The 12,801-nt window shown below is 38.7% G+C and overlaps 1 protein-coding gene across 3 annotated transcripts in view; it reads right to left on the bottom strand.

Annotated features, from left to right (window-relative positions):
- Window positions 1-12,801, bottom strand: part of SYK (spleen associated tyrosine kinase) — a 45,412-nt gene that overhangs the window by 10,506 nt on the left and 22,105 nt on the right. For all 3 annotated transcript variants that reach the window (XM_072415047.1, XM_072415048.1, XM_072415046.1), the window contains 2 exons: window positions 5,868-6,302; window positions 3,802-3,962 (listed from right to left, as the gene is read on the bottom strand). In XM_072415047.1, coding sequence (XP_072271148.1) covers window positions 3,802-3,962; window positions 5,868-6,269 — 563 coding nt within the window. In that variant the 5' untranslated portion in view covers window positions 6,270-6,302. The remainder of the gene's footprint in view (window positions 1-3,801; window positions 3,963-5,867; window positions 6,303-12,801) is intronic.

Below are 12,801 nucleotides of genomic sequence, written 5' to 3'. Positions count from 1 at the left end.
ATGCGTTTTTAAAAAAAACGTTCATGTAGACCCAACCTAATATAGATAAAGAAAACAGAGAGAAGGTCTATCACTAGTTTTCTTTTTAAATTGTAAATTTCTTTTTAAATTTGAGGCCTGCAAACATCTTATTGGTTACTGGCTGTCACTATTTTTTAAACTTTCTATTACCATTTGCCATATAACCATTACTAGGCATTTAAAAACTGGTAATATTAATTCAAATTATTACTTTTTAGTGAGAAAAAGGCCATTGTCACACACTGTAACTGGACTACATATGATATATGTTTAGGTTAGGTCAGAAGAGGCAGTAAATCTGCAAAATGTGAGCTCTATGCACATATTTGACTTTGATTGCTATTAAATCACATAGAAACTCTATTTCAGATGTAGAGCTGATGGGCAGTACAAACAATATTATTGTTTTAGTAGTTTGGAAATCCCCAAACAAAAAACAACAAATGCTGTAAACTAGACTTAACATTTAGAACTAATATCTAACTATTTTGTTGCACAAAATGATGGTGCATTTATACCACTAAGAAGAAAATACATTGCTGATGCTCAAGGTTTGATGGAAAAAATGATAAAAACAGCAGGTTGAACAAAAAGAAAAAAATTTCAATTTCATTTTTTTCTGAGTCCAAGACACTTTTATGGCACCGCACAAAAAGAAATGTTAAATCACATTCCTCAGTTTAAAAGAAAAATAAGGATCAAGTACACCATTTTATATATACTTTTAAAATTGTTCTACAAAACATAATGTCAATGAGTAGCTATAAAGGAAGACAAGCAAGTATGCAATGAAGTCATAGGCGTTGGGGATATGCACTTCTGCTAATTATAGGAAATTAAATAATTGAGGTATTTAACTAATTGAACATGCTTTAGAGCTACAGGAGAAAGGAAAACATCATTAATGTATTTTTAATGTTTCTGATTTTATTGACACTTTAAGGGGGTTTAGTGGGAAATCAGCACTAACAACCATGCCAACTTGGTTATTTAAGAGTGTTAGCTATGAAATATGGCAAGATAGGGAGAAACTAGTATCAATGTACCCCAAGAATGGCTAGTTTCAGAACCTTGTTTTTTATTTACACAATCTACAAGGAATCCTCCTATCCAAATATCATATTAAACAAAATTTACAAGCTTGGCCATAAGTTTCCATTTCATGTGTAATTTGCATCAGGCGAGTATAAAGAACACTGCCTAATACTGGTAATTCTGTTTCTTTGAATTAGGGTCAACAAAGAAATTTGTTCCATGGCTTAAATCACACAGAAGGGGTAAAGCGCTGCCAATGTAAACTGTTTCAATGTTCAGGAGTCTTGGATAACACACCTTTATTTTTATACTGCTTGCAGTTTTTTTCATGGGAAATGAAAAGCTTATGGACATTTACAGGCCATCTCTTACTGTCAGGTAAATGTTATTGCATTGCAGAAGAACCAAGACAATATGGCAGAGGAACGGATAGCAGGACATTGGCAGAGCAGGAATGTAAGAATAACATATTGGTACCTCTCTAAAACATTTAAAAATAGATTTTTTTTTACAACATTAGCCTTTTTACAGCATTATTTTATTAAAAAGTGAGAATTCTGCACAACAGTATTATTGTCAGTATTGATTTTTCAGCTAAGACCTATGTATTAATATTTTTTTTCCTGAAGCCCTGAAAATTATGTTAGGTAAAAATAACAAACCATTCTGTGCTGGCAAAATGCTGAACAGTAAATAGGCAAAGATCAAGTAAATGTTTTATAGACTATGAAATGTACTTGAGGAGTGTTGCTAAGGACTATGCAATACATTATTCAGCATCTGCCTAACACAGCATTTTTATAAATAAACTGACTGCTAAATGATGTGCATTCCTAACTACTTGTCAAGGAAAAGTAACATTCCCTAAAATCACATTGGTAGGATGGGACATAAACAAGAATATACCGGTATTTATACATATATACTGTATATATAAAATGATGTGGAGCATAGTACGGCACAGTGGTGAGTATGATATTTTATAAAGAAAACCTTATCAAAGGAAATATGTGCAGATCCACTAAATTATATTTTTCTTGATTAACATGCCAAAATTGTGCCCACTAAAGCTACCGGGTTGTCATGGTATGCCAAAAAAATGAAAACATGGGGGTTATCAGTCTAATAATCCATCCATTTGTTTACCTTTCTATATATCTTTTTAAACTCTATTTTACTGTCTTTATCCTTCCTTCTTTCTTCAACATGAATGCATTAAACAGGTAAATAAAAGTGGCATAGACTTCCCAGGAGTCAGGAGTCAAACTAATCTATAGTTAAAGCCCAACTAAACCCTAAACATAAGTCAAATTCTAACCATAATCATTTGGTAAGTACAGTAAATGCAAAGAATATTTATAAGCAAAGTAGTGGACAGAATACCTGTTTTATGGGACAAATGAGTGACCCATTACCCGTAGGTTTCCATGGAGCTCCCCACTGAACCATCCTGGGCCTGTCTGCCTACTGATCTGTCAGGCTCAACACTCCATCTCTTGTCACTGCCTGACGGAGCTTGCAGACGCACTTTCTGGTCTTGCATGTCTGCAGGTGGTCATGTACACACTAACACAGCCCAGGGAGGAGGAACTCCTAAAAAGGTCAGAGGCTATTTAGCTTTAGCAGTAATGGTGGCTGGTTTTGTGACTTTGAAACAGCTCCTTAGAATTTAGGACTTCTTCTAACAAGTTCTCAGCCTGTGCTTTGACCTGATCTGAGTGATCACTAGATCGGCCTTCTCTGGTCTGCCAGCCTACCTGGACCCTCTGCCTGATCATAGATGCTGCCTTGTCTGCTGCCTGCCCTGACCTGATGCTTATAGATGCCTATTTTGCCCCCTGCATAGACCTCATGCCTGCATACTGACCACATCTTGCCTGAGGTGTGTTTCCTAACCACTTCTGAGCCACCAGCTGTCTGGTCTGCCCTCTGTTACGGTGACCCCAGGAGCCACAATGTGTCTGGGCCTGGTAGTGACTAGGATCACCAGCCAATCTCCCCTTGAGAGTTGCCCTGGTGAAAACCAGGTATCGCCTAGATTTCATGCCCCGAGCAATCCTGTGTTACCTTCTAGTAGTAGGACCATAACAGGAGACTGGATTTGCAAACACAGGATTTAGATGGCAATATTAGTTCTATAATAATTTTGATCACAAGCAAATAAATAATGACAGTAAAATACGGTATTACAATAAAAAAATGTATAGTTCCTGAAAAATGTTTTTTTTCAGTCCCTGTATTTTAAGACAATCCTTGAAAATGATAGATAATATAGATTTACAAACGTATGACATAGGGTTGGGTAGAGAAATTAGGGTATTTTTAAAATATTTATAATTAATGATAATTAAAGTATCTAGCCAATGACATATACTTTTTTTTTCATAGAAGAGAAAAGAAAATATCAATTACTGGTTTTATTTGTGTGACAAGTTCCAGTCTTCTATTTGATGAACGAAGTTGTAATTTAAATATTTAAACACAATAGTATATATTACCTAATAATAATATACCCATCATTCATTCTTGAGCTAAATGGGAATAAGTATAAAAAGATTGGTTAAATAGCTGCTCTCTAGTATGCCTAATGGCCTGTCTGAATGACATCTAGGTAAAACCATTCGTGGGGTTTTATGTCCATATCACATGACTTCTGCATTTAATATCAGAAAACATAACTATTTATTGGAGAAATTTGTTTATCCACATTATAAGAAATGAAATTAGCACAGATAAGTTACTTACAAAAATGTTCCATTTGTTTTTGCCCCATTCAGCAGTAACTGTTCAGATTCTTCACGTGAAATCCTGCCATGGAACCAAGGCATTCGTTCATGAGCAGTTGTGGCAATTAGCTTCTCTAGCTGAGGTTTTTGGCTAATAATGGCTAGTTCAAGTGCTTCACCCTATAATAAAAAAAAAAAGAAAACAGTGATGTTTCACAAGGTAAAACTATATCTCATGTGCTGGATGCCCTTAAGTGGAACTATGCTTCAAAAAAACCAAAAAAACGATAAGCAGTTTATAATGCTGGTCCTGGCACAAAATGTGCGAGTGCTAAATCATTCCAGCCTGGTCAGTCAGGATGCCTGAAAATCCTGAAACTACAGGAGGATCAAGTGGAGATGATGGCATTTGTGCCAGAATGCAGAGAAGCTAAAAATTGTGTTTATTTAGTTGCAGTCAAACTCAGTTTACTAACTCTGTGTCCTATTGTAATGGCTTCTACTAAAGGATAATAATCCTATACAAAGCCATAAAGCTTTTTAGGAAAAGACACATTGTATCCACATGAATGGATTTGCGAATGAGCCGTACCAGTAGTTGTGTCTTGCACTCGTGTCATGTGTCTATGGTCTCAGACAATTCCCTGTAGCACTACATTCACAAAATAAAATATTAATCTCTTTAAAAGTAGTAATGTAGTACAAGTACTTGTAGTTATGTCAGGAGCCGTATAATTGAGAAAGGAAATCACTACTGAACTAGAGAATAGTTCTATTAACAGGCTCAGTATGACTGCCCTTAAAATACATTTAAACTTAAAAAGAAAAAAGTAATAGATAGAGTGGCCAGGAGCAAAATAAAATAAAAAAAGAGGGGAGTGGTGGGTGCTAATGGGTGGGAGAAAGTGTAGGGGGGTTATCGTTTAAAGAAAATCTGTTTTTGTGTGCTGTTTTTCTGGAATGTTGCCTTGTTGTTTAGATGATGTAAATTTGAATTTTCGGGCACTCCCACGTGAGCTGGGAAGCCTGGAAAGCAGAGATGCGGCCTGAGGGACATGAGTTGGAGGAGAATGTGGCTCGTTTTTTAAAGGGGGATGGTGTGCACCTCAGTGCGGTGGGAATTAACTTGTGGTCCTTGGTATCACAGGAGGGACTTCGGAGAGCCTTCAGGGTGTGGAGGGGTGCTCAAGTGTAAGGGGGTTACACTAGAGAAGCTGTGGCAGTAGAGGTCCTCAAGGACAGGGTTGTGTGGAATTGGCTTTAAATGGGAAGGAGAGTCATCTATGGTATGGGTCTCCTAAGGAATAGAATTGGCATAATAATTAGGGTGATAGTTTGGGGAGTTGGATGCGCTATTGATAGTTCTTGAGGCGGTGGGTTTGCACCGCCTCAAGTGCAGGTCTCTTGGTGGTTGATAATCGGTGTTAATGGTATGTCTTTGAGGACCGGTAAATAGGATGTTCTGGTGGTTTAAAAGTTGGTTATAGTTGGAAATGTAAGTCAGTATGGAAAATGGTAATATGTAATAAGTTCAAGTTCTGTATTAATAATAATAAATTGCCAAAAGGCCAATTGTACCACACCCGCTAGTGTTGCATTATTATTAGTGTTGGTAAGAAGGGGTAGTTGGTGGGATGGAACAAAACTCTGACCTTACACAGTCATGTAGTTTACCAATCCTTTCATGCGGTGGCTGCAGGAATATTGATATTAGTCCTTAATTGGAGAAAATATCATTACAAAGTATTTTTTTTAATATTGTCACTATTAATAATAAAATGTTAGGCTAATACGGTGCATCATTCAGTATGCAATCTGGTTTTGTGCATTTGCTTTATGTGAGGGTCCAAAATTATTTAAAAGAATTCAATTTTTTAATTTGTTATACCACTTGCCTGACTGTCTATATACACAGTGCATTCCCCGTGTAGTGTAGCACCACTAAACGCAGTGCTAGCCACTTGAGACAATGTATCTCCTGTGCACGCAAAGGGGTTACATCATCCAATGGCTGAAGAGGATCGCCATCTTCGCAAAAGTGCACCATGTAGCATAAAAATTGAAAGGATAAAAATATGTCTTTACCTGTAAATTCCATGTTTGTCTCACATATTCTCTGATGAGGTTCTCTTTCAGGTCTTCGAAGGGTCCAATTTTGGGTTGAACCCCGGGAGGACGATTGCAGGGTTTTTTCAACAGGCAGATAAGTCCACTATTTTCATAAGCATGATAATTAATAAGCTCTACTGGAGAGCTATGAGAAATGCCACCAGAGATTGCATATGTTCCACTTAATTCTCTTTCAATTGTATAGTGGTAAAATTTTCGTCCATGGGCCACTGAAAGGGCATAACCTCCTAGATAGCTTCGGCTTTGACGTAATAAATATAAGCCATCGCTCAAACCAGTTTGCTTTAGGTAATCCTCAGCTTCTTCACGTGTTATGTTACCAAAAAAGTAAGGTAAATGATTTGTATTTTCAGCCATAGTACCAAGCAATACTCAGACCGGGAATGTCACCTGTATGATCAAAGAATTGAAAATCAATATGAGTATCAATTTCACAATAGTACATTACTTTGAAACCAATGTTGTGTAAAATACTTAAAGATTATTCAAATATTACAACTAAAGAGACCTAATTTCCCCCTGCCACAGATCAGTAACACCTAGATCCCCCCCTATCCTCACCCAGTTATTGGATAGTGAAAGATAAAGCAGTGGACTGTTTATTGTTTCTCCTTCAATTTTAGTATCATCAGCATACTGCAGCAGACCTGACTGGCTACCTCTGCTGTTTCCCCCTTCCTTTCTCGGGGCTCCTCTGTATGGGGACTGCAAAAGGTTAAAACCAAGTCAAATCCAGATACTTACCCACATTTATAAAAAAGTACTAAATATGTACATTCAATATTATGTTCATTATTACAGAGCTGCATTAATGTGCGCCCTTATAACTGCCTGTAGTTCAGCTTTGAATATAATAAAAGCCTTAAATATAAGGAAGACTCCTGTTTAAATGATTACTGACTGTTTTTACAGCTTTATCCACTGATAAAATGATTAACAGATTGGTATGTTCCGTTTAAATCTTAGAAATACATTTTGCATTTCAGCATCCCTGGTAGAACATATATATATATATATGTACATATACTTCTTAAAAACATCTTTAAATGCATACAACATTATGGTATACAGCAATATGATCAAAAACATTTTAGGACATCTTTTTTCTGTCGAGGTCTGCAGCTTACCAAACTACAAAAGGCAATTCTGCAATAAGTTTATTTCCTGTGGCCATGGTTTCATGAGTATCACCTCTGTGACATATGTAGACCAACACTGTTGTGTGGGCTGTGAAACGGACACTGGCAGCTACTTCCTGTCTAGTGCATGTCAATACTCGAACATTGCTTCTGGGAAGATACTGTTTACTTTCTTGGCATCAAAATTACATTTCTATGTTAACAAAGAATTACATGTGGATAAATTAATTACAAGTGCTGCTGTATATAAAACTTAAAATTCTATAGTGCATGCGTCTTTAATGGTAACAGAGTCGGTAACCTGCATGTAACATTGTGCAGACATTTAATCATGGTAAGCACACATGCATGATCTCATACACTGATGCTTTGATATAGAAGTTTCATTGCCAAACACTTATACATGTTCTTCCTTATTTGCTCTAGCAGCAAGGTGCATGGGTCTTAGTAGCTCCATTTCATTGTTAAAAGGACAGTTTTTTCCATCTCTAAATAAAGAGGGATGTCCAGACCCGGGGTGGTTTTACAGGTTTATTAAAAACTTTGCAAACCTATAGGTCTTCCTATTTTTAGGATCGCGTCTGTAAAACATCACTTAAAGCAGACCTAAATTTAAAAAAACAATTGCAATTGTTAAATTATAAATAAAACATGCAATTGACCTGATTTAATAAAAGTTCTTTAAACTAGGGAAGATAGACCAACATGGGAAAATCTGGGTGATGTAGCAAATGATTTTTAGGAAATCCCTTCCAGGTTTGCTATATCACAGGTTCTCCTATGATAGTCTTGGAAAGCTATATTAAACCAGGCCCAATGTCTCTTTTGTCAAAAAAAGCCCTGACTCCCGGTTGCCTTTTGTTTTAGCTCCATACTGTGTGGCTCAGGGAGAAAATGTAGCACATACATACACAGGAGTTACATTATCAGTGGCCAACAAATGACTTTACTTGGATTGCCATCATCATGAAAGTCCCCCATGGTGCTAGCAGTGAGGATAGCAACTCATAAAGTCATGGACCTGTCAACAGTGCAGGGTGGCTGTACACAGATAGCTGAAGCAATCATGAAATCTGTTAAACTTATCCCCTAGCAACCTCTGGAGGAGCCCCAGGCTTCCACAGAACCCTGTTTGAGAAACACTGACTCTACCATTACATACACATTAACGTAAGAAACCCTAAATAAAAGTACATAGAGAGCTATCACATAATAGTCATCAGCGAGAATGAGTTTATAGTAGTGCAATAAAGTGAGACATTAAAGACAATAGCATTTATTAAAGTAGATATAACCTCTGACTAGATAAAGATTTAGTTTTATAAAACACCAAGTACCATAAACATTTTCTTTTTTTAAAATATATTAATACTGTTATCTCCTTTTAATGCTTTGTGGCAGATCAGTACTGGTAGTCTGGATTGAAAATGTGCGTAACAGAGTGACAACACCAGAGAACAAGGTGTTCTCATTGTATTGTCATTATTACCTTGTGTTTATATAGTGGTAACATATTACATAGCACTTTACAAAGTCAATAGTCTGTCCCTCAAAAGAGCTGACAATCTTTGAACCTGGGACCCTAGTGCCACAGAGGGCCAGCCACTGAGCCCACCATGTATTCGTGGAAAGATCTACAGGTATAATGTTAAAAAAAGCTGCAGCTACAAAACTTGTAAATTAATATTTTTGAAATTTTATATACATGTAATATGTCTAGGTTTATATATAAGATTTTAGTTATTATTTATTTTATGCTTACATATTCTTTAAACATGTTTTGCTGCCTGAAATATATAAAAAATTAGCTTTAATGTTAATAATGTTTAATCAATGTTGTTCTCAGTGGGTGCAGAAAAAGTGATTACTTAAGTAGAAAATTATTGTTGTAGAGGAGAATGAAGATGTTCTCACGGAAACTTTCAGCATGTGACCTCATCACAGGGTCTGTTTCTGTCCAAGGGTAAAATATGTGTAGGAACTGAGCAGTGGACTCATTACACCATAAATGCTGGTCACTTGATGTGGTTACAATATCTCTCAGAGTGAGTTGCCGCAAGAGTTTGTTAGCAAGTTCCTCTGCATGCAATTAAAGAAGACCTACTCAAATATTAACATTGGAATAAAAATGGCTGATTAGTCTATGATGAGGAGAGGACAATAGGCCCAAATGGCTGATCACCCTTTCAGCAGAACAAAAGTATGAAGACCCGTGTTCAAGTGCAATTCTCAACGACAGATATCTGTACATTTAGTAAGGTAGGATTTACAAAAAGTCAGTAAGGGCTGGGTTAGATGGATTTTGAGGTTGTGGTGTGCTTATTTTTTCCTCACACCCAATAACTGTGCCTAAAATTTGAGTCACTACACGTCACATCCATGGCTGTCCAAAAATATTATGTGTGAAACTGGGCAGTTTAGTACTGCCCGCTGTAAGATGCTGAAATATTGTTTTTTTAGGATAAAGAGCAGAAGCTACCAAGGTGCCAACTGTCTGTAAGCCACCTCAGAACTGTTGTTTCTGCTATTCATCGGAACTAAAAGTTGCTTTTTATATGAAAATTAAGGGCTGCAGTTGGACAGCCCTAATAAAGAAAATCACACATGTGGTCTTGTATAGCATTTTCTGTAAGTAAGGTAAGCACTAAAAGTGACCTGAAGGCATGCAAAAAATTACTCACAAATCTTCCTCCTTCCTCTAGAGCAGTGTTTCTTATAAGTGTTCTTGGAACCCTAGGGTTCTTCAAGAACTTTGTAGGGGTTCCTTAAACAATGAGACATGTGTGTCTCTCAGGTGAGTTTATGTGACACCAATTATGCTTTTTGGCTATCTGTAGGAGTGACATTCTTTCCACTCTCCAGCAATGTATGAGGCAGTCTTCGCACTGACCACCACACTAATGTACATTGATCTGTTACATAGTAGGTTAGGTTGAATAAAGACATAAGTCCATCAAGTTCAACCACTAGGGAAATAGACATATACCAGATTTAAAACCCTAAAAGACATAGTTGGTCCAGAGGAAGGCAAAAAAACCCGGTATAATTTGCTTCAACAGGGGAAAAAAATCATTCCTGAATCCATGAGGCAATCGGATGTTCCCTGGATCAACAGTCACTGTTATTTTTACTTTAAAGCCTTAATACCCAGTTATATTCTGTGCTTCTAGAAAAACATCCAGCTTTTTCTTAAAGCAGTCTATAGTAGTTGCTGAAACTACTTCCTGAGGGAGCTGATTCCACGGTTTCACGGACCTTACAGTGAATAATCCCTTCCTTATCCGGAGCTTAAACTTCTTTTCCTCCAGATGCAAAGAGTGCCCCTTGTTCTTTGTAATGATCTCAAAGTGAATATTGGGGAAGAGAGTTCTCCATATGGACTGTTTATATATTTACACAGGGAGATCATATCCCCCCTTAAACATCCCTTTTCAAGGAAGAATAGATTCAGTTCAGCTAATCTCTCCTCATAGCTGAGCTCCTCCATTCCTTTTATTAATTTAGTTGCCCTTCTGTGCACTCTCTCCAATTCCACAATGACCTTTTTGTGAACTGGTGCCCAAAACTGGACTGCATATTCCAGATGTGGTCTGACCAATGCTTTGTACAGGGACAGGATAATGTCTCCATTTCTGCAGTCTATTCCTCTTTTAATACAAGAAAGTACTTTACTAGCTTTAGATATTGCAGCTTGGCATTGCATGCTGTTATTAAGTCTATGATCTATGAGAACCCCCAGATCCTTTTCCATTTCTGACTCCCCCAAATGTATTCCCCATAGACAGTAAGAGAGGCCCGTAGCAGGGAATATGCAAGGGGCGACATGACAGGGGGCACGTGCTGCTCGGAAGAAGGGGGGGGGGAGAGCAGGTGTGAGATTGTGTTACAGTGGAAGGGAGGGTCGGAGAAGAGAGAGGGGTCAGAAGTTTAAGGGGAAGAGAGTAAGAGATAAAAGGAAGGTGTAACGGATCCTCAGCACATTTTTTGGGAAAAGAAATTCCCACCCACCCGCCCTGTTAGTTAGGTGTGTGGGGCGGTTGAGGTTGGTGGAAGGTAAGAGTCTGGTTTAATTACGGTTAGGGGGGGGGGCACCCAAGGTGGTGGTGAACCACCCTCCCCCTTCGGTTAAGTGGAATGTTGGAGGCCCCTTGGTGGTGCTGTGCTGCTAGGGGGCCAGAATGGTATGATGGTGGTGTTCAAGGAAAAGTGGTGGTGGCGGACTTTGCCTTCCGGACCGGCAACCTAGTGGTTTTGGGTGATAGATTGGTTTGTTAAGGGTTAATGTTAATAGTGTTGAGTATATTTATGTTAAATGCTCCTTTAAATGGTATTTAAATGTTATTTAAATTTATTCCAAGTTATTTATTTGTTGTTTGTTATCTTAATTATTTGCATAAAGTTAATTTATGATGTTGTTAAAATGGTTATTGTATTATTGTTATTGTTGTTAAATGTTATTGCATTTGGCTTACGGTGTCTGTCCTACTTGTGTGGATAAAAATTCTGGGGTATTTTCCTGGCATTCATTGGCAATTGGCTGGGACAAGCATTATGACATCCTCAACATTACAAGAATAGGTCTAGTAAATTGGTCCCATTGTGAAGCTGAACCTCTATTCTGGGAAGAACTACAATACAATGAATAAAATGCAGCCAGTCAGGAAGGGAAGAAAATGGCTGGATGATGCTGGATATCCACTAGCCAGAAAAATGAGACAAAAATGAAACAAGTTCTATATTTCTATTAGCTGACTACAAAACAGTTTTGCTTCATGTTTATCAAGTACAAAAATTGTAAGTAGCTGACATTTTCACTTTTTAATTTTGCTGATGTATTTGAATTGCTAGAAGCAGAGGAGCAAAACTGTTTGTAGCAAGCAAATCACAACAGTAAGTAAAACCTAATGTCAACAGAGGCCCGTAACGGTAAGAATTTAGGCACAGGGCCTACATGACCGGGGTGGGAGGCCTAGCCCAAGGGTGTTAATGGTTATTTAAATGTCGTAAGGCTAGAGGGGGCTGTGCTAGTGTGGAGCGTGGGGTAGGAGGTGATTAGAAATAGGATGAGTTAAAAGGGGCTGGACAGAAGTGAGAGGCCCTCTTTTGGAAGAAAAAGTTTCTGTTAGGACACAGGTAGGGAGAGAGATTTTCAGGGCCTCTTAGCCCAGTTTAAGTGGCAAAGTCTTCATTGAGTGAAGCCTGTCTGCATGCCAGAGTAGCTGGGTGTCGGAGGGGGGTGGATTTTGTGAATCTCCCCCCTCAGTTAGATTAGCAGGGTTGCAGCCTCCGAGGCACAGGCCTTCGGTGAGCCTGGGGATCCTGATCCCCCCCTTTTTTCAGGGGACTCAGGGAATACCTGGGAGCCCCTTAAGGGCCCCTTCTAGCTAGCAGCTGGGTTAAGAAAGTCTCAGGCAAGGAGCAGTCTAGGGACGAATCCCCTGTCTGTTGCTGAGCTTTGGGGTAGGGGCTGCAGCTGTCTGGGTGGGCAGCCCTCGATCCCCTGGGAGAGAGGCCTGAAGGCCTGGGGCCTCTCTTGAAGCAGGGGTCCCTTCATATTGGGGGGCCCCTCTGGCTGGCTGCTTTACAGGTGGGGGCTGTGGCCGACAGGGGGCGTAGCCCCCAATCTACTGTAAGCAGGCCTGGGTTGTGTAGGCCTGGGGAGAGGAGTGGGGGGATGGTGTATGGCGATCACATTAGAGGAAGGATGGAGGTTAGAACAACATGGGAAAAAGGGGGGGGATGGTTGGTGT

The sequence above is a fragment of the Pyxicephalus adspersus genome, chromosome 6, assembly GCF_032062135.1.
Source record: "Pyxicephalus adspersus chromosome 6, UCB_Pads_2.0, whole genome shotgun sequence".
Classification (NCBI taxonomy): Eukaryota; Metazoa; Chordata; class Amphibia; order Anura; family Pyxicephalidae; genus Pyxicephalus; species Pyxicephalus adspersus.
Note: the sequence above shows the minus strand (reverse complement) of the source record. Positions and strands in the feature narration are given on the sequence as shown.